The following is a 22,039-nucleotide window of genomic DNA, read 5'->3' as shown; positions in this document are numbered from 1 at the left end:
ACTAACATTTAATGAAAATAAATAAATATATATTAATTTGATAAATGGTACGCCAACATAAATATCTTAGAAATTAGCTACTGAAGATTAATTATAGTAATTTTATGTTAGTTAAACTAAAGATCAAGAGGTTTTATATTATAAATTAAAATCTAAATACCCTATTATTATATACTTCTAAATTGAGGTACCATTTATAAAATTTACCCTTTAATTTATTCATTGCATCTGATAATAATTTCACCTAACTTTTTCTTTTTTTGACCTTAAGTGGTGAATTACATATATAACATCATTTAAATATGCCACTTTTATTCTTGAAGATTTAAATATGCAAATTAAATCAACCTATATAGTAGATGGAGATTAAAACTAGCAATTAGATAGATTGGTTTTACCAAACAATTTCATGCAAGGAAGAATAAGTAATTTTCCCTTGTGACTGGTTGTTACACTACCCATAAATATTCGAATGTATTTAGCATTAAAAAAAGAAAGAGTACTCAAAAGAAAGCAAAGTAAAGTTTCCCAAAGAAAGAATGTAGAAGTACAATTTAATATTATAAGAAATTGTAAGATCCAAACTGAACGTTCATGTTCTTGTACGCTACTGCAGAGACAGTGGATTCGTGTTCAATACATGTCATCTTTGAGGATAATAACATTTTAGATTGCTGGATTTATTAAACAGATCATAATAATCAACTTATGGACAAACAAGTGGATCTTGTCCAAGCTCAAATTTATGAAACTACCTTCTAGAGGTTAATAAAACAACGGTATGAAAGGCAGAAAAAGATTATAATCGCAATTAATAGAAGACTTCCTCATCAAAGATCAAAGAAACTCGTCTCTCTTTTCTTCCTATTCCTCATCATCTTCTCTGCAGGTAAAGTAATTAATTAACCTTTATATAGAGAGAGGTAAAAATGGTCATATTATAGTACGTGGTTGTTGTTGATGAGAGCCGCCAGCAGATGGTCATGGGATTTAGAGGACCTTTTTTGAAGCTGAAATAACAAAGCTTGGTTCTCTTGGTGGAGAAGAAAAGCCTTCTTTCTTAGCTTCTCATTCTCTTCTATGATGCTTTTGTTCTTCATGTAAAGTTTCAAGTTCCTGATTTCCATCTTTTTCTTTGCTTCTTTTAATGATCTTCTCCTCCTGCTACATCACAGTGTCAGACAACGTTTAACTTTGAGATAATTAATATTAAGGATATGTATATATATATATATATATATAGATAGAGGTGTAGTACTGAAGAAACTAACTAACCTAACCTGCTTATTATTAACCGGCGACGTGGAAGGTTGCTTCCCCTTGATGACTTTCGATTGCTAAAAGCAATATATAAGGGATTGCATGAGCTTAGTTTTGAAGAGTTGGTGCACATTTGTGTTTCCCCTAAAGTTTACGCTTCTTATCGAGAGAGAGAGAGAAAGAGAGAGAGAGAAGGCAAAGAAAAGGGGGTTGATCTTTAGCGGTAAAAAAAGGAACCTATTGGGTTTTGCTATGGCCTTTTGGATTGGGGCTGCAGAGTTGAAGCAATTTGCATAGAATCCATGAGAAAAAAATGCGAGTTATATATAGATGGGACAATGTGTTTGTATCTGCATATGAAAAGAAAAGAAAAGAAAAGAAAAAATAGAGGAGAGGAAGAGGTTTTTCATGCGGTGGCAAAAGGACTCATCATTACAATGACCAGCAATAGATGAAAGAACGCTGGAAGATGAAGGAAGAAAAGGGCTTCTCTCTTATTTTTCTTTGGCGTTCTTGATTACTGTTTCAGAAAGTCTAAAAGACTAAACAATAGGCAGCTGGCTGGAGGTAGCTAAGCTAGGAGGCTTATTGGTTTGGCACACAGAATAGGACCTTACAAACAAAAACCTTACAACATTTTAAGTCGCTTTTTTGAATTTTAGAAGTTTCCTTTCCCTTTCAGTTGTCCAAGTCATTAGCATCTTCTAGTCACCTTAAAGATCCTAATTTGCAAATACAAAGAAAACGTTTAGTCGTATCTCACATGTGCTATAATCATGCATATTTGATCCATAAGTGTGTAGGCATTATCAATTAACTTTATAAGGTTTCAAACTGCGGTTGGTGCATTCACTTCCGAGTTCACATAAAGGTGGAGAATTAAAATTCAGTATTCACACCTGCATTTTATAAAATAAAAAATAAAAAAAAATAATAATCTTGACATCCCATTTAAAACATCATATTACACACCTTAATTCTTATAAAATGAAATTAAAATATTTTTAATATTCCTAAATTAAAGAGTGTAAACTCTAATCACACTGATATGAAAATTTATTGATTAAAATCTGAAAACTATCTTAATTCTATTTTATATGAGTTAAAATTTATCATGAGACATTTACAGGAGTTAAGGTGTATTATCTAATATTTAAAAAGTTTAGGGTACCACAAAATTTTTTTTAATAAGATTTAGGAGTGAACATATAAGTTTTGCCTTAATATAATTTTAATTTTTTTTTATTATAGTAAGATGGCATCACAAATTAATTTATATATATTATATTGATTATTTATTTTATTTTAAGTAAAAATAAAATATTTACATCATGTACTTCAATTTAACTTGTAATTTTTGACCATATAAAAGGAATGGCTTAAACAATAAAATAACGTGTGTGTGTCTGTATATAATATTCATTATTCTTGAAAGTTACTTATTAAATTAAGCTTATATTAAATAAAAGAAAAATTGAAAACACGTATCCCCTATGGGGTAATAAATTAAGAATTAGTTTTGTATGAAAATGGGCAAGCTCACCATATTTGACAAGAAAGCCACTGCAAGAATCAACATAGCATCATCCATAATTAATTAGATTTAGTGGACCTAGCAAGTCAATACATATATGCGTATAGGGCTACAAGTACCATGATAGTGTGCTTCAATAAATCAAAAATTTCAAACTTAATATGGGATTTGTTCAACTTAATTATATATTAACTAACTAACAATTTGGTGTTAATTAACAAATAGTTAATTAGAGATTTAATTACAATTAATATGTATACAACTGGTCAAAAAAGCTAATATTATGAACCCCCACATAGGAGGTAAACACATTCTTTCCAATAGTCTTGCTTTTTGACGAGAAAAAGTTGTTGCGTCTAAATCTTTCCATTTTGAATTTTTGTTAATTAAATTGTTGAATTCTTCCATTATATTAGGCGTAATCATTTGCATTAGCATGAAAATATGTACAAACAAAGTGGTTTTTTTTCTTAATTATTATGTTGCAGACTAGATTACCTTGTTAATCTGTAATTTTGTTAAACAAGATGGTGCTACTTGCTTAGCACTTCCATATGTAGTGGATTAACTACTAATTTTGTTAATCAAGGATTAATTTTAGATCAAACTGGAGGAATTTTTTTTACGCTAGACATTAATTATAAAATTTGTCCATGCTAACATCCTAATTAATTAGTAACCCTAAACCTAGCAAAGCATATCACGTAAAAATCACGTGTAGGATAATGTGGGGCGCTAGCTAGGAAAAGGGAAAAAGAGAGGAGATTCAAGGGAAGAAGCAAGTGAAGGGAAAATGAGTAGAAAGGAGAGGAGTCAACGTGGTTAGGTTAGGTTCATGTTATGTCCCTTTTCTTGGTGTAATTGAGTACCAATGCAATGGCCTCATCTTCCTCATCACCATTATCGCTCTTTCTGTCTCCCTCTTAAGATAGTATTTTATCAATATCATCATGATGATGGTATAGACTATAGCGGTTTTCTTTGGTCCAACCCTGTCTGAGCCACTTCACAAACTCCTCAATTGCTAGTTGGATTATGGGCTACTTAAGCCTGCCTGCCAACCCACAATCAATTTGCCCTTTTTTAACAAATGGAGAAATTTTATTTAATTTTTCTTTTTTTTTAAAAAAGAATAAAGAAAGAAAATAGCAGTCTGCATTTATAATTAGATTACCACTCTCGCACCAGAAATAAGAAATAATTAATTTTGTTTTCACATAATCGGGGATTTGCTTTGACCTCTTGAATTCCATCATTTTATATATTGATAAGCTATTATGCTCTAAAATCCAAGACACTTTTTTTAATATTAAAGAGAATCAAGAATCAACAAAATATTAATTATTTTATATTTTATTTTTATTACTTTTTATATAAGTTAAACTTCCTGCCTTTCAAATTTTTTAATAAAAATTTATTTAAAAATTAATAAAAAAATTTAAAATTAATTAAATTATATAATCATTTTTATTATTTTAAAATATCACTTTTTATATATTTAATAGATTCAAATGTTATCTTTATTTAGTAATATTAATATTATTCTCTAAAATAATATTAATAATAAAAAAAATAAGTGGTAAAAAAAATAAAAATAAATTATATGTGTATGCTATATAAAATAAATATATATTAATATATTATAAGTTAAAGTAATTAAATAATTAATTTAATAAAATTAAATTGATTATGAAAATCACCTAACAAGCTCTCTTTTAAAATTCCCCATCCAACACCATAAGAATGACTACCTGCCTCATATTAGATTATCATATTTTTATCGACAAAACCTTTAGTGGTAAAATTAAATGCAATTGAGATTTTAAGACTAAAAAATCGTGAACTCGAGTTCCACCGTTTTTTTTTTTTTTTTAAATTATAATTTTCTTTTCAAATGCGAACAGCTCATACAATATTATATACGAATAATACATAGGAGTACATTATGAATGTTGAGGCTTAATATCTGACCATTCCGTCTTTGATTATTTGATGGGGCGTTGGACCAATAGCCTTCACCCATCTCCTCTGTAGGTAAGTAGCCGGTCATCAACGAAGTAAGACTCGAAACAAAATTTTCGATATTGATCTAATTTTATTTAGAATTTAATTACTCATCATACAACTTTGGTTTATTTTGTTCAACTATGGTACTGAAATTTGGAATTCAGGGGCAAAATAATGATATGCTCTATCAATCTGTTATCCAATATAACCAAATTACGCTTTTCTGACATCAAGGACTACTGCCTACTCTCGTAAAAGCAAAGTGGCTCAACAACAGCGTAGACACCAATGCCTTCCTAGAAGAATCACGTCCTTTTTTCACCAACGGTAGTTAAAAAAGAGCACTAGCCAGTCGGAGCAATCTTGTTAGTTTTTGGGAAAAAGGGAAAGAAATTCATGGGATACGGTAGGACAATAATAAGTACTAAAAAAACAGTGGTACACAGAAAATGAACGGGTGGAAAATAACAGAGCAGGGACCCTTGAATGAGTGGAGGGTTAGTGTTGGAGGCACGTACCTAAGGATTGGATGCCAGTTCAAACACTTCCACAGTTACACTATGCACTATTCATCCACCGTGCAGGTTAATTACATCCCGAATTCACGACACCAGTAATAGACGTACAATAATGTGTATGAAACTCTCAGCAGGGTGGGAGACAGCAATGGTTTAGGTTCCATTGAGAGCTTACCCGCCCATTGTATCTACAATACCAATGCCCTAGTTGCAAGGGAAACAAATACTTGCCAATTTAATTCCCCTAGCTCCCCGCTCAGCAGAACACTGGTGTGACTTGATTGGTTGACCTTTGAACTGAAAATAGAAGGCTCCAAATGAGGCAAAATCAAATGAAAAACTACATTCAATCTCTGGACCGTTTCAGGACAAAAGGTTTCTAATTACCCAAAGAAAACTATCTTACATTCCTAAATAATCATCCGCTACAGCATGTACATCCTTAGATCTATCCCCCTCCTAACATAAGGCTGCTTGCTTTGCTGACTTCCAAATTTTGCTGCAACTGTTTCCCAAAAAGAAGGCAGTTGTATATACACTAGAAGTAAATAGTACAAGGAAGAGAACATAACAGTTTTCCCCCAATCTTTTGAGGTGGTGATTGTGGTGGAGAAGATGCGAAAAGAGGATACCTAACGTTATTTTTACATCTTGTATTAACAGACCTGTTATTGAAGAGAATCTTCCTGTGTATCTTCATCTTCATCCATGGCATAGTGTTTTTGATCCTCATCAGGTTGGTCACTACCCTCGGTTTCATCATCTGAAATTGATTTACCTTTGGCACATTCTCGGTCATGATCATCACTGTCGGTGCAACCCTCACTATCAGAGTTTGAGGTAGAACCCTGTTTTTCCCTCCCTCCATCACAATCATTATCCATGGCACCAAACTGCTCCTTCATTTCAGGAGCAACAATTCCAATCATCTCACTTAATGCAATAATTCCACTCATCTTAGTTGTTGCCAAATGTTGATGACTGTGTCTGCCAGCTGCAGCTGCAGAAGTTGGTGTACTTTGACTCTCGGCCACCAGACCATTAGAGTCATGAAGCCCTGCACCAACTCTCTCATCATCGTCTCCACTTGTAGGAGATTCATTCTCACCATGGACAGAAGGAGCAGTGCTGTGAGCCCAGCTCCCAGCAACTTCAGAAGCTAAAAGATCAGCTGTTCTGATTGTGCCTCCTGGTTCTGTATCATCCATGGCTTTCTGATTCTCAAGGGGATTATCTGATTGTGAGGTATGTAAAGCAACCTGAGAAGTTGTTGGAACACGCTCATCACTATCATGTACATGGATTTCATCATCAAGTTGCATAGTGTCCCCAGCTAATGAGCCACACTTGTTCATATCAACATCCCGATCACCATCTATTCCAGGGCTTTCTGTTTCCAGAACTCGCTCCGTTCCAATTGCATTTCCTTCCAGGACAGGTGCCGTACCAACACCATCAATCTCAGAACCAAAGCCACCATTAGCATGACGATTGGCACTTGTGAATTCTTCCTCCTGCATATTTTCACCTTCTCCTTGACTTCTGATATCACACTCATGCTTTTCAGTGACACTTGCTTCACCTGAAGAAACAGCCTGATTTCTATCAAATCTCTGAGCTGAACTAGCAGAGCCAGCCTTTGCACCACTGTTGCTTTGATACCCATTCATTTCTTTTTCTCTGACAAAGGAGCCGTTCATGTTCTCAACAGGTAGATTCAGGTCAATATCCACAGATGTGTTCTCATAATTTTCCTCATCTTCCAAAGTCTTCTGCATTGCCTTCAATTGTTCTTGCTGCTTGGCAAACAGTACTGATATTTCTTCAGTTGTGGAATAAAATGCCCGTAGCTGTGTCTCCCTGCATTGCAGCCAAATGTCACAACATAAACTGCCATTACTCACATCACACTACAACATACTCAAAGTGCACAATTTAATTTTCTCATACACAACCAAATGTGTAATGGCTTCCTAACTATTGATCATATTGCTAATGAAGAAAAGAGGCAAAAATCACATTGAGCAATGGATAATGTGATACTTATACAGATTGAGTCTACAACTATTGAATTAAATATAAAGATGTCAGTCGCATCTCTAGTTCTTGACTCCTAGCAGTGACTACTAATGAGAACCTTTTGACCAATATAGAATGTATTATGCTAATAAAAAGTTGTACAAATTTGAGAACTGTAAGAAAATTTACATTCCAAACAAGTTGGGAAAGGATATTTATATTCGAGCTTCTCAGTACAATACGAAAAGATTTAAAAATGTGAGGCACGGTGGAACAAGGGATAAAAGAAAAAGGGGGTCCAAAAAGAGTCTCCACTCCAACTGCTTTCCTGGAATGAATTTGAAACACTGTTTCCGTCCAAATACTGTATACAAATATATTAATTTTCCAAATATTGCATTCATAATAGTGAAATTTAAGAAATTTGGAATTTAAAATTCATGTTCAAAATAATTGAATGTGATTGAGGAACATGGAAAAACAATCCACAATATTTACTGATACAAGCAAACTCCAACATATAGGCCAGCTGGAACCATGTATAAAATAAATATGTTTTTCAATAAAAGAAATATTGATTAAAAAATAAAGTTTAACAAAGTAGCAGGTAGAAATAGAAAGTAACTGCTCAAGCAAAGCCCTGCGACTTGCAGTGGCCTACTCACAAACAAAATCATTACTCTTATCCGCATAAGTCATGCATTGGATGCAGAAATGGTTTATAGTCAGCATAATACATACTTTAGTAGCTAATATCAAAAATATCAAAGACAGAATTAACAATTATATTCAAATATATACACATGCACAACTGAACTCTTACCTAAGCATTATTCTTTCCCTAGCACCTTTTAGCCTCCGTCTCTCAAATTCAAGATCCCGCACTGTGGCATTTATCTCAAGTTCAAGGGCAGAAACTTTAGCCCATGCTTCTTCTCGCGCTGCCTGCTACCGACAGCAAAGGAAACCTCAGCTTAAAAATAAATTAACTTTAGTAAGATGCCAACAATAACTTATTTGTGAGATGATGATATGAATGACTGTTTTTGGTAGAATTCAGTAGCAAACATAAACGTCAATCATTGCTTAATTTGAATACATTGCCACATCAACACTAATTCCATCCCTTCCCCCATTCCCTCTCTCTTAATAATTATAGTATCACAATGGTAGAAATAGCCTATGTACCTCAACATAGGATGGAAAAACCACACATCAAACCATTATATTAGTGAAAGGTAAACTTACAACTGCGAATGATGTGAAGTACCAAAACTAACATCATACAGACTTTTGGAACTGAAACAGAAAATGTACTCGCCCTTAGGAAGGGGTTGAGAGTCACAGATGATGTCATACATGGAAACACTTCAGACATCCATAAGAAATCATTATTGAAATTTTAAGAAATTGAAGAGAATTCTCATATATACCTTTTCCCTGTCAAGCTCTTTCCTCAATTGTTTCATTTCTTGCTCAAGTTCTTCAACCCTCTGCTCATAGAACACAATTGCAAAACAAATATCAGGAGCATCTATTCAAGAAATGATACAGAGCAAAGCAGAACAAGGAAAACAATCAGATAGGACAACATCAAAACAAACATTAAAAGCATTGTTACTTTTCTTCCACTTGCAGAGGCCAGTTGCTCTTCAACGACTTGAGCTTCTAGCTGGCGAACTTTATTATCAGAGATAACCAACTTTTGCCTAGCTTCCTCCTATCCAAGACAAAATAAAGCAGTACAGAAATATTAAAGCATACTGATAAATCATGGAAACCATTGGAAGGTACACTGATCTTACCAATTTGGGCCTCAAGGTTTCGACTTGTGAACACCATTTCTTCTCCCTTTCCTGAATGCAAATGCAGAAAATTCCACATATTAAAGCTTTCAATAAAACACATGCATTGAATCAATATATTTAGAATTATTAAATTTTTTTTCCAACCTGAAGCTTATTAATTTCCTCTTGCAGTTCTCTCTCACGTTGAGAGGCAGCATCAGACTGTCGTTTAATTTCCTCCTGTGCCTCAGACTGAACTCTCTGCAATGCTGCCTTTAAATCAGCAACAGCCTTTTGTCGTTCTTCTCTTCTCTGATCTCGCTCTTCTTCTAATTGTGTCTCGAGTTCAGATATAGATACCTTGTGACTAAAAACAGAAATTCCAGCCATTGCCATGTTTCAAACTATTCTCTAACAAAATTTGCAAACATCTAACAAAACATGATCCAATTCCATCTTGGAAAGAATGACCTGTTCATCACAACTTTTACTTATTTTATGCATTTTAAGAGTAGGAATTTTAGATAACCAATTTTAGGTTTTGTAGGGGTTATTCAGTAACTTTCTATGTGATTTCTCCAAAGGCACATATTGTTTTATTCTTGAATTTGAATTGTTAGAACCCAAGGTATTTTATAAACATTCCTCACCTCTTAATTATTTCATTTGCTTCAATGCATGACTGCCTGGAAGCAGCAAGTCTTTCATTAAGGTCTTCCAAGGCATGCTTTTGCTCAGCTGATATTCTGTTAACTTCCACCATCTCTTTCTGTTTAACATCTAACATATTTTGCAACTCCTTGAGTTGATCAAGGTATGATTTTGTGACAGACTCCTTCATCCCTTTCAACTCCTGCAGAACCAAACAGCAATTAAGCTGAGATAGCACTGGGTAATTATTGATCATTCAAGAATGAACATGTATACACGCCAAACATCAGAGGATGCCTCAATGTCATGTAAATGAACAAATAAATGCCAAATATGAAACTTAGATATCCAAATGAAATCTTGAGAATCACAATTCACAAGTGTTTCAATTCATGGAAAACAGTACCATGTTATTTGAAATAGGGTCACAGGAAGGGACTGAGGCACTCCTTTAGCATTTAGCATGAACTGGCAACTCTGAAATATGGACACAGGAAGCCTTCAACATACATCCTCTTGGTTGCACAGTCGTGATATTTACCATTTACATCATATTTAAAAAAAAAAGGGATTTAAGCTTAACTCATTAGTAAAACTACTGAACAGGAGAAAGACATTACTTGAATTATCATCTCAAACCACTTTTCCCACTCAAGAACACAGCTTACACACCAACCAAATAAAGCGGTACATAAAGTTTTCCTTTCAGAAAGAAAATCCTTCCACCTCTCACAGATTAAATCACCATCATCTTTCAAGTAAACTCAAACATATCCAAGAAGGCTGAGCTTTCAGAAAAGCATACACTATCATGATGTTCAATAGTTGCTCGATGTTCATTGCGCAATGTATCAATCGCAAGGACTTGACTTTCCAACTGCTTCCTCAATTCCTGAATATGGTAAATATTTTTTAGACAATTTCCATCACCAATTTTAGTAGTTAAAAATTCATTTTAAAAAAAAATGTCTATCTCATCAATCAGTATAAAAATTGATTCAAATTAATTGTACCGTGTTTGAACGTTGAAGGCTTCGAAAATCATCAAGAGATATAGGACCCTCAGGAGCACCAATCCCTATACCTTTTAGTCTTTTGTTTTCTGAAACAATCTCCTCTGCACATAAAATAAAATAAATAAAACCTAAAATTTTTTAACAAAACATGAAAATGAATTTGTAACTTGTGAGACAAACAGCACATGATGATGGTCTGCAACAATCCAATGCTTGGATCAGATCATGGTTCCCAAACCAAGAGAATGAGAATTCATCTGTAAGTTATTCCTTCTGATGTCCCAAAAATTTATTAGACCGTCACAGCAGGTGTTCAGAACACAGGTTTATATCCAACTTGATAAATGCAAAGCAAGAAATAAGATTGTATAGCAGGATATCATTATTTATATTATAAAGAATACCAGTGATGAATAACCTGATTTTCTCTTTGCCACTGCACCTTCCATCAAGGGAGTAGACCTAAGAACTTCTCGATATACAAATGCAAATGCAAGTTCTGTAACCACATAAAAGAATAAAATTAAATAAAACAACATATAATAGAAAAACTAAACTATTTAAGTTTCCATGAATTTTATATAAAGCCATGCCCCTAAGAACTGTCAAAAATGGGTCATTAGAGCACTAAAAACTTGTTGGCTTCTCCTGAATAAACAGTTAAACACACAAACATCGAAAGAGACAAAGCTTTCCAGATTCAACTCAAATTTAATAAAAGCTAAATGAGAAAGGAACATGCTTATTCTCTCAATTTGCTGTTTTGCATCCCATTCTGTTAATTCATTGCAAACCTTATGATAACCATATGAAGCCAGGGCATGAAAGGGCTTAATTAACAAAGATGGAGGACAAATTGCTTAAAACCAGTTTATATAAAATTACTATTCATAATGGTTTTTGGGACTTCTATGCATCATCAACAGGGAATGAGAATCAGATAACAAAAGAACAGCATTACATAAAAAAAAAAAAAAAAAAATTACAATAAACTATAAATTAAACTTCAAGGTTCTTTTTTAGATGGGTGGACAGGAAAAGCAGAAGCATTATACAAAGAAAAATGGACTCCAAAAATTCCTGCACATGTGGGACATGGAGTTCCTTGATAAGGTACCAAATAAGCCATGTTTTTGTTGTGATGGGGGAAGAATTTATTACCAGACAATAAAGAGGAGGGAAATAAAAAAAAATAAAAAGGAATTACAACCAATAATTAGAAAATGAAATGAAATAATGAATTGAGGCATGAACTGCAGAAAGGAGAAACATTTTTAGGAGACTTTTTTATGTAGTTCCTAAAAGGATGTGGGAGAAGCAAGAAAATGTTACCATGCTGAGGAGGAGCAGCAAATGATATAATATCTCCATGCTTGAGTTTCAACTCAGGGTTACTCTTATTCAATTTCTTCCAATTAAGAAATGTTCCATTTGTACTGCAAAAAGCTAAAAGATTTCAGAAGTCTGAAAGTCTGAAAACAGAAAAAATGAGAGATTAGGATCAAAGTGTGAAAGTGTTGGGAATCCCACTTGGGAAATCTATAAAATGAAAGAGCAAAATATAAATGATTGGGTTACAACATTAAAATAGCTAGTCATTTTGATGAGTAAAGCAAATCAATTACTTATATAACCCTATATTAAAATGAATTAAAAATATAATTTGCTCAATGTTCTCTCCAAAATTTTACAGAAAGAAATGAAAAACCTTGTATCTTTCAAGAAGACAGATGTATGAAAGTTAGATGGATGCTCCACATCTTCAACAGTGAGATTTTTCCGATATATTTTGCAGTGTTTTCCACTGACTGCAGTTGACTCAATTTGAAAACGCATATCCTCCACCAATCTGCCAATGCAATGCTCATCCCCAGTCAAAAGCATATTGATACCCTGTTATGATCATTTCATCAGTTTTAATTCAAAAAACCACAATAACGTCATGTACTTTATGTGCCTCAAGTTTAGAAAAGCTTGTTCAGCTAACTATAAAAATTCTATAGAAAAATATTCTTTAAGCTATAATATTCTATCTTTTTTTCTTTTTCTTTCATGGTAAGTTTATGATTAATGATTAATCCTCTCTTTATGTTAGATGGTTGGCATGCAATTGTATTTGCATGGAAAGTTTCATAAAAGTTCTTATTTCTTATAAACTTTAGAGTTTCATTATAGGACACGTTATTTAGGCTAATTGTAGTAGGATATAAAATGGGCCATAAATCTGTACTATTATGCTAAATAATTTTGATTTACCAAAATGACAACAGAAACAAACATTATTCACATAGAGCTTAGTACAATAAACTAGTCCTAGCAAACATAGTCATCAAAAAAAAATATCTATTATTTTACACACAAGGAATCGTGCATTTGCAATAGCAATCTTTGTTGTTATCCTCCCGATTTAGACAAGGGATTAATCACAAATTCAAGGCCATCTCGTGTCATTTTCAGGAACCGTATCCCCAATTTGACCTCCTCAAAGAACAAATCAATAGATGCGAGGCTCATTCCAACAAAAAGAATAAAAATTACCATTCCAATAAGAACGTCCCAAAGTTTCAAGACTGCGTTAAAAAAAAAAAAAAATTTACTCCTCATGGTGTAATTTAACATAATCGAATCAGACTTGGCAGCTAACGAAAACAAAAGGAAGGAACAAATTGAAAATGCGAAGCAATGGCTTCTGAAAAAAACAAAACCAAATAAAAAAATCATAGAAAATTGTTTGCGCTTAACAAAAGCATACAGAAGGGACAAAATCCCCAGTATCACTATGCAAAAGCATAATTCAACCAAATTTCTCGAAATCACAGTTGAAAGCAACCCATATGAAAGGAAATTTCACAAAACTAAGATTTTCGAATGGCAAAATTACGAATATGCAATCAAAGAAAATATACGCACTCAAAAGGGGAAGGGAAAAAAAAAAGGAGGAAGATCAGGTGGATTATAGTTTTAATGAGAAAGGTACCTGGTGGCGCTTGCGGGCATTGTTGGAAATAGCAGTGAGAACACCCCAAACATTGGGGTCCGGGTTAGTGAGAGGTTGAGAAGATATGTTAGAGGCCACTGAGAGGATGAACTCCTTTGGGCTCAACGGCTTTGGCGACATACCATCGGGATTTGGACGAGGTGTAGGATGCGAGGTGCTTGACTGCGAGACTGGACTTGGACTCGGCTTGTTTGCTTGGTTCTCGTCTTCTATAGCCATGGAGGAGAGAAGAGAGAATGCGTAAGAAAATGGCGGGGATTTTGAAACCCTATTGACTAGAGCCACTTATATTGCGTGCGATGGGAAAGTGAGTCGGAGGAACCAGGGAGGCTTCCAGGGGAAGATTTGTGCTGCGGTCTCTCCGGTTACTTTCATGCAATGTACTAATGTGTACAATAGCGATCCAGTTAGTGGGCCACGACTGCTGGTTGGTGTTTTGGGCCAACATCAAACTAGACCTACTGAGATGCAAAGTGTGCTCATCAGTAATCAGTCATCGTCCATCTACGGATGGCAACACATTAAGTTTTTGAGATGCACAATCCCTTCAAATCCTAATAAAGCAAAATTTAATAATATATAATCAGATTTTAAAATGTATTTAAATTTATGAATAATATATGAGTTGAATTAAGTTTTAAATATTGGGTATAAATAATTAATTAAATATAAAATATGTATTTTAAAAATAATATTTATAAATTTGTAAATATTATAATTTAAATAAATAAAATTTAAATATTTTATAGAATTATTAAATTTTTAAAATATAAATTATTAATAATAAAATATTTTAATATAAATTATTAATTAAAATATATAAAATTAAATGAGTTCATGTATTTTTTTTAAATAATAATAATAATCGAATTTAAGACGAATTAATATAGTTAAAAATAAATTTTAATAATGTTTAAAATGAGGTTCGTGCATTTAGAATATTAATCGGGTTTGGTACGCCAATGATTAATCCAACACTTGGTGAATAGAAACACTCATTCCTACATAGAAGGGAAGAGCAACTAAGCTAGAATAAAGTTTAATAGTTATCTCTAAACTTAAAAATTTAATATAAAATCTTTAAAATTTTACACAACAAAATTTTTTTAACTCTCAATAGTTAATTTATATAATTTAGAGTTGAAATGCCGTAGACAATTCTCTCTTCTTTATATAATAATGGTAAAATGGGTTATGATTTTTTTTTTTCACAGATCAACCGTGAAAAAAACTCATCTATATAAAGTAATAAAGCATTAAATGTATAAAATTTGATTAGAAGAAATTTACCTCCGAGCAACAATTGTCCACTTATCACCACTCTACATTATCTATATCAATGTGTTATTTATAAACCGATTAAAAATTTAAGAAATTGTATGTCATATTTTTAAATTAGAAACATCTTTACTATACCTCTAAAATTTAGAGATAATCTTTAAAATTTATCCCAACTAAGCCATGTTAACCAAATCACATTCAAAGGTAGGTTAACAGGATCCCTCAAGATAAGTCAGGACCTGGAGTAACTAGCTGCTGATAAAACATAGTTCTATTATACTCTAAAGGCTAGCAACTACTGAACTTACGGCACAAAAACACCAAAGCCACATGATAATGTTCCCCAGTCAATCTTTAAGTAGAAAATCGCTATAGACATGTACAATTGAGCTCTTATATCATACCATAAACGTTTAATAACTTCAAATAATGTGTCATAAAACAAGAAAACCAACTTCAAATGATACATAATTTTTAAAAAAAATAAAAAACTTCAAATGTTGCATTTCTAGATTTACCAAAATGTTGCTTTACATTAAACTACAGGTAGCATCAGCAGTCTCACTTTCTCTATGCATTCAATCCAATCCCAAAATTAATGTAAAAAACATGCCAACATGTCATCACAATGCTACCCAAACAGACATTCTGAGATGCAACTAGCCAGCAAGTGGATTAGCATGTATCGTCACTCTATTGATCCTTATCTCTGCAAGAGGTCGATCACCTGGTCCTGTTTGAGTCTGCATAAAACCAAATGCCATTGGAAAGTCATTATTTGATAAGAAAATGTAAGGCTGAAATTATGTCAATGGAAAATAGTGGACATTTTTCCATAAATCTAAAAAAGTATAATCATAGATCACCAGTCCTATACAAGTAATCAGACAATGAGACCACACAGATATTCACTCTTCTATGCCTCATCAGTGATTGTACCTCCAAACAGAATAGAAAAGACAATTGGCAAAAACTAGAACAACCTACCTTCTCCATGAGATCAAGCACTTCAAAGCCATGAATTACTCTGCCAAATACAGTGTATAACCCGTTGAGATGGGGTTGCTTTGCATAAGTCATAAAAAACTGGCTTCCATTAGTGTTAGGTCCACTGTTGGCCATTGACAGTGTACCCCTTGCATTATGCTGGAAAGAAGAGAAATATGGCATTAGCATTATCAGTGTTGCACTAACGGCATTTGAAGATGTCCTACTCTATATTGATGAGTTTTGCCATTAGTAACAATCCAGTATACATTAGAAAGAATGCCTTCTTAGAAAGCAATCAGCATCCAGCTTCTTGCATTTCAGGTCCTGGCATCAATTGAAATTTTTGAGCAGCCTTAATTGGCAATTAGTTTAAACATAATTAAGGCAAGCTAAGCCTCATCCAACAATAAAAGTAAGGAGAATGGTCAGTTAGGCCTAGCAGGGTTTATAAAACAGAACAAAAGTGAAGGGGAACAAATGTGAGTTGCCATCAATATGCAAACCCCTCCGCCCCCCCTCCCTCTCTCTCTCTCTCTCTCTCTCTCCCCTCCTTTTCCAAGCCATCAATAAAGGGAGAAGGGGGCCAGAGTGCAAGCACAGAGACACACAGCACAGGCAAACGGTTCTGCCCAAATCAAGGATGACATCAAAATGCAGAAATAAGTTGAGATTAGAAATGCATGGCCAAATCTTAAGAGTTTTACCCTGCTCAAGACATTCAGTGTAGATACCTTAAGAGACTCTCTGATCTCGTCATTGAACTTCTTGCCCCATATACTGGTCCCCCCTTTGCCTGTACTGGTTGGATCTCCACCTTGAATCATAAAACCTTTAATATTTCGGTGAAATATGGTTCCATCATAATAACCACTAGCACATAGTGCCAAAAAATTCTGCATCCAACCAAGCATGAGAGGGAATGGGATTAGTAGATTCATTTGTATAAGGTATAAATAGAGAATTACTGCTGGAGGCCGACAGAAAAAAAAAAAAAAAAAAAGATGGTGCATTTGAACCACAAAAACCTATCAAAATAGAGCAGAACAAGAAGCTATGGATAGTACAGCGATTTGTGAACTTACGGAAATAACTTAAGATTGTTTCTGTTCCACAATCCTCCTTTGACTGAAAATATTTAACTATGTGCAATCAAACAGAAAAGAGACGAATTTTCAAGAGGGAAGAAAGGAAATAGACAATTTCACTTGAAGGGTGTTAGTCCTTAACCCTATGTTTGGATCCTTAATTATGCAAGGGAATTGGAGAGAAATTAAACAAGAGAAATAAAGAGAAAAGAAAAGAAAAGAATATTAGTTAGATAGATTATTAGAATTGGAGAGAAATGCAATTTCTCCCTTAAAAGAAAATAGAAGAAATAACTATTATATCATTGTCTTTTTTATGCCTATTATGCTGTAGAAGGATATTTTAGAATATTATTATAAATTTCTCTCCAATTCCCATCAATTCCCACCAATTTGGAAAGAAATGATGTGGGTTAATTACAAAGTAGAGGTGCGTTTCTCCTCAATCTTCTTATTTCCCTTCCTTTCTCCCTTTCACTTGATGTCCAAACAAGGGAATGGAGAGAAATCAAATTTCTTTTCTTTTCTCTTCCCTCTATTTCCCTCAACCCAAACAAAGCATAACAGTAAAGGCATCACATATTCAATAAACAATTAAAAATATTCTTTTCCCCAATAACAGTTCGGGTGAGCTAAAACCAACTTCTTTAAAAAAAAGTCCACCTGAACAATGAAACATGCTAGGGTTCCAAATGAAAAGGGGAACTTATAGTACTGAGATAAGTACTTCCAATGAAATTCTAACTTAAAATCCTAATTAAGCTAGATTTCGTGAGAGTACCGTGACTGAACTGAACTACCACATTACTTTGCCAATAGAAACAAGGACTATTAAGGAAGGGTACAAACTACTAACCTCGGCCGTTTTGGGGACCTCGTCGCAGGCGATCTCGCACTTAATATCACCGAGATTAGTGTGCAGTGTAACCGACTGTTTACAAAGCAAAGAAACGAAAGAATGGGCAAGCTCTTTTGTTAAAAAAGTACGTAGTAAAGGTGTTTGATGAAATCACACAAAGGAAACTAACCATTTGGTCGCGTGTATTAGCACAGAACCAGGAGACGAAGAGAAGCTCGAATTATTCGCTTATGTTCTTCGTAAAGGATTATGAGTCCCGGAGGCAGCCCCCCTTGACAATCTTTCACCTTTGTTTTTATCGAGGGAAATGGATGGACAGGAGAAGGGAAAAAAACAATTTCTCCCCTTATTTAGATATTAAATTAAACTAGCAAAACAGCAATGCTGGATATTTTATAATTTTTATTTTTTAATTTAATTTTTAATTATATTTTAAATAAAATAAATTATTATTAAATTAATTTTTAATTAAAAATTTTCTCTTATTTAATTTAATTTAAATAAATTTTTACCTATTATAATAATAAATTTTTAATTAATTTATATTATAATTTATTAAAATATCTATTTAATTCTTTTTATATATTTATTAAGAATAATTTTCATAATTATTTTATTTAAAATCTAATTAAAATAATTTATTTAAAAATTAATATAATATAATTAATACTAATATTAGTTATTTATTAATTATACTATAAAAATATCCAAAAAAATAATAAAAATCAAATATTAACATAAATTTCTTATTTTTTATTATCATGAAAATAAAATTTTATTTCATTTTTTCATAATTTATTATATATATATAACATTCAATATATAATTAAAAATATATTTTTATTAAATATGTGTTAAAGTAAAATAAAATTAAGGTAAATTAAAATTTATTAAATATATAAAAAAAGAAAGATGGTAAATTATTTAACTCTATGTGATAGGAGGATAAAATATTTAACTCTCGTGATAATTTTTATAGTATAATTCTAAATTATTTTATTAATTTTAAGATGTATAATTCTCAAATTTTTATAATTAAATGAAATAATAAAAAAATTAAAAATATTTAAATGAGAAATTTATAAATTTTTGAAATATATCTGTTATTTTTAATTAGTTAGCCATAAAAATTATGATAATATTAAAAAAATTTAAAAGAAATGTGTTACGTATACATTCCTACTTTATTTATATAAATAAAGTAGGAATATATTTAAAAAATTAAATTATATAATAATTATATATTACAACTTTAAGGAAATACAACAAAATAGTCATCAATAAATTTAATTAAAAATTATTAATTAGTATAAATATAATAGATTTAAAATCTTACATTATTTTGAATTTATTTTATAAAAATATAGACTAATTCTTTATCAGAAAGTAAAAATACAACACATATAAAATTAATATATATTTTTATTAAGTAAAATTAATAAATTAATTTAATTAATTCTCAATTTTTCATTTATCTAATTAAATTGAACTTATTAAGTATTTATAATAATAAAAATAATAACAATAACAATAATAATAACTATTTATTATAGTATTAAAGTGTAATAATTAAATAATTTATAACTTATATATGCATGATTAAGAATTAATAACTTAATCATAATTTAAAAAAATTATATAATTAATTAATAAAAAATAAAACTTCAAGTGGGTGCAAACGTGTATATATATATATTAGTTCAATTAATTTTTAATTTTTCCTTTATTTAATTAAATTGAATATTTTAGATATTTATAGTAATAATAATAACAATAATAATAATAATAATAGCTATTTATTATAATATTAAAGTGTAATAATTAAATCATTTGTAATTTATATACGTATAATTAAAAAATTAATAACTTAATTATAATTTAAAAAATTATATAATTAATTAATAAAAAATAAAACTGTCAAGTGGGGCAGGTGTGCGTGTGTGTATATAGATATATAATTTTTCTAAATAATAATAAAATAATATAATATAATTAATAAGAATATTAGTTATTTATTAATTATACTATAAAGAATATAAAAAATAATAAAAATTAAATATTAATATAAATTTATTATTTTTTATTACTATGAAAATAAAATTTTATTTCATTTTTTCATAATTTATTATATATATATATATATATATAACATTCAATATATAATTAAAAATATATTTTTATTAAATATGTGTTAAAACAAAATAAAACCAATGTAAATTAAAATTTATTAAATATATAAAAAAGAGAGAGAGGACAAATTATTTAACTCATATGATAAGAGAACAAAATATTTAACTCCATGTGATAATTTTTATAGTATAAATTTAAATTATTTTATTAATTTTAAGATGTATAATTCTTAAATTTTTCAATTAAATGAAATAATAAAAAATTTAAGAATCGTTAAATGAAAATTTTATAAATTTTTAAAATATATCTACTATTTTTAATTAGTTAGCCATAAAAATTATGGTAATAATAGTAGTAAAGATATTTAGAAGGAAATTAAAATTAAATAAAAAATAAAATTAAATACTTAATATAAAAAATAATAATTACTTACATTAATTATTATAATTATAAAATATAATAATTTTTATATAGTAAATGATACGTGGCAGCACTTAAATTTGGAATGCCACATGGTAATAGGAGGAGAAAATCTACTTTCTTTTTATATATAGAGAGAGATATAGATATATAGTAATATAATTTGTATATATGATAATGCAATAAATTTAATTTAATATTGTCATTTGACATAAATGTATTAGTTTTAGAATCTTGTGTGGTAATTCAGGAGAAAATTTGACTGCTTTAAATGTTGTCACATGGTATAAATATGAATGTTTTGAAATCCTATATGGTAGCACTAGGAGAAAATTTATCTGCTTTATATATATATATATATATAGATGTGGGGGAAAAAATAATATAAAAGAAATTTCATTTTTTAAATAAATTTAATTGATTTAAAATATTTCTTTTTAAATCGAAATGAAATAAGAAAAAAAATGTGTGAAAAAAAATTTTATTTATATTATAATTATAAAAATACTTAAATATCTTTATATATATATATAAAATAAAATATGATAATTATTTTTTATTATATTTTTATATTTTAATAATTTATCTAATAATATGAATAAAATTAATTTTTTTTCTTTTCTTTTAATTTCTCTAATATATTTTCAATTCTTCCTGTAACCCTCCGTCCTCCCAGGCCCAGCTTGTTCATTTTTTAGATTTCAAATTTTCATCTTTTAGGTGCATATTTTTCAAATCTATCATCTTCAGTTGGATGAATCGAGAAATTTCACAAATATTTCAATATTTCAAATTTTTTCTTTCATATAAATATAATTATAAATAAAATAAATAATACATTTAAAAATTATAAAGTTTTTTGTCCATTATATTATCTTTATTTTTATGTAAATTATATATTTAACGTTAATTATCTAATCTTTTATAGATGATGATCATATTCCTGTTAGTAGCCATACACAATTTGACCACAAATACATACGGTTCCCAGAGCCCATGGCCTTCATCACGATCGCAGTGCTGTGCTCTCGAGATTAACCACAATATTTTCTGAACTATAATATCAATGATCTTGACTGGTTCAATTTAAAAAAAAAAAAAAGAACATCAACGTATCCAATTGCTGGCCTTCACTTTGTTCGTGTGCGTTTATCAATTGTGTACGTATTGTATAAAACAAATCGATTGAGCTTTGTCCTAGGAATTTTTGCACGTGTCCCTCTAACAAAATCATGGCATTGTCAACACCTGAAAGATAGTTTCAGCTTCCAAAACAACCCATTTAAAGTCTATTAGGAAATCAGAGGACTGCTGTGCGACATCTGCCCCTCTGGAGAAGAAGATGAAGCATTACATAGGCAATGTCTATTTCGGTGATAATGTTAAGTCATTCGATTTTGATCAAAACCCAATATTGTAATCAAAATTTGGAGAAGTAAATGGATATGATAAAATAAGTCAAGAAGGAAAGGCAAGAGAAGGGA

General features: G+C 30.9%; 2 protein-coding genes and 1 long non-coding RNA gene across 4 annotated transcripts; all 3 read right to left on the bottom strand.

The window, feature by feature from the left end:
* Nucleotides 1–524: 524 nt before the first annotated feature.
* On the bottom strand, nt 525–1,964 carry LOC131170778 (uncharacterized). The gene is made up of 2 exons (XR_009141550.1): nt 1,281–1,964; nt 525–1,164 (listed from the first exon to the last, which is right to left on the bottom strand). It is a non-coding gene; the product is annotated as an uncharacterized LOC131170778 (long non-coding RNA).
* A 3,673-nt stretch (nt 1,965–5,637) lies between these two features.
* Nucleotides 5,638–14,139, bottom strand: LOC110673899 (uncharacterized). 2 transcript variants are annotated; one of them, XM_021837128.2, is made up of 13 exons: nt 13,770–14,139; nt 12,501–12,685; nt 12,125–12,228; nt 11,211–11,291; nt 10,790–10,893; nt 10,582–10,668; nt 9,776–9,978; nt 9,291–9,492; nt 9,144–9,194; nt 8,960–9,058; nt 8,772–8,831; nt 8,162–8,286; nt 5,638–7,179 (listed from the first exon to the last, which is right to left on the bottom strand). In XM_021837128.2, the coding sequence occupies exons 1-13, from the start codon at nt 14,007–14,009 to the stop codon at nt 5,988–5,990; spliced, it is 2,733 nt and encodes a 910-aa protein (XP_021692820.2). In that variant the 5' UTR covers nt 14,010–14,139; the 3' UTR covers nt 5,638–5,987. The 2 variants fall into 2 exon arrangements, with proteins under 2 accessions (XP_021692820.2, XP_021692821.2); XM_021837129.2 differs by having other exon boundaries at nt 8,162–8,283.
* Nucleotides 14,140–15,472: 1,333 nt separating this feature from the next.
* On the bottom strand, nt 15,473–18,350 carry LOC110673922 (peptidyl-prolyl cis-trans isomerase CYP18-1). The gene is made up of 5 exons (XM_058142568.1): nt 18,175–18,350; nt 18,003–18,077; nt 16,793–16,954; nt 16,059–16,217; nt 15,473–15,814 (listed from the first exon to the last, which is right to left on the bottom strand). The coding sequence occupies exons 1-5, from the start codon at nt 18,175–18,177 to the stop codon at nt 15,731–15,733; spliced, it is 483 nt and encodes a 160-aa protein (XP_057998551.1). The 5' UTR covers nt 18,178–18,350; the 3' UTR covers nt 15,473–15,730.
* Nucleotides 18,351–22,039: the final 3,689 nt, after the last annotated feature.

The sequence above is a fragment of the Hevea brasiliensis genome, chromosome 2 (assembly GCF_030052815.1).
Source record: "Hevea brasiliensis isolate MT/VB/25A 57/8 chromosome 2, ASM3005281v1, whole genome shotgun sequence".
Classification (NCBI taxonomy): Eukaryota; Viridiplantae; Streptophyta; class Magnoliopsida; order Malpighiales; family Euphorbiaceae; genus Hevea; species Hevea brasiliensis.
Note: the sequence above shows the minus strand (reverse complement) of the source record. Positions and strands in the feature narration are given on the sequence as shown.

What these genes read in the sequence shown, in the direction of transcription:
- LOC110673899 (XM_021837128.2), bottom strand. Translation starts at nt 14,009, where the DNA reads ATGGCTATAGAAGACGAGAACCAAGCAAACAAGCCGAGTCCAAGTCCA. An exon ending in TGCTGCTCCTCCTCAGCATG is followed by an intron (nt 11,292 to 12,124) that starts GTAACATTTTCT and finishes ATGTGGTTACAG; the next exon opens with AACTTGCATTTGCATTTGTA. An exon ending in CCTCTGCAAGTGGAAGAAAA is followed by an intron (nt 8,832 to 8,959) that starts GTAACAATGCTT and finishes TTCTATGAGCAG; the next exon opens with AGGGTTGAAGAACTTGAGCA.
- LOC110673922 (XM_058142568.1), bottom strand. An exon ending in AGGTCCCCAAAACGGCCGAG is followed by an intron (nt 16,955 to 18,002) that starts GTTAGTAGTTTG and finishes GGTTGGATGCAG; the next exon opens with AATTTTTTGGCACTATGTGC. An exon ending in TGCTTGATCTCATGGAGAAG is followed by an intron (nt 15,815 to 16,058) that starts GTAGGTTGTTCT and finishes GGTTTTATGCAG; the next exon opens with ACTCAAACAGGACCAGGTGA.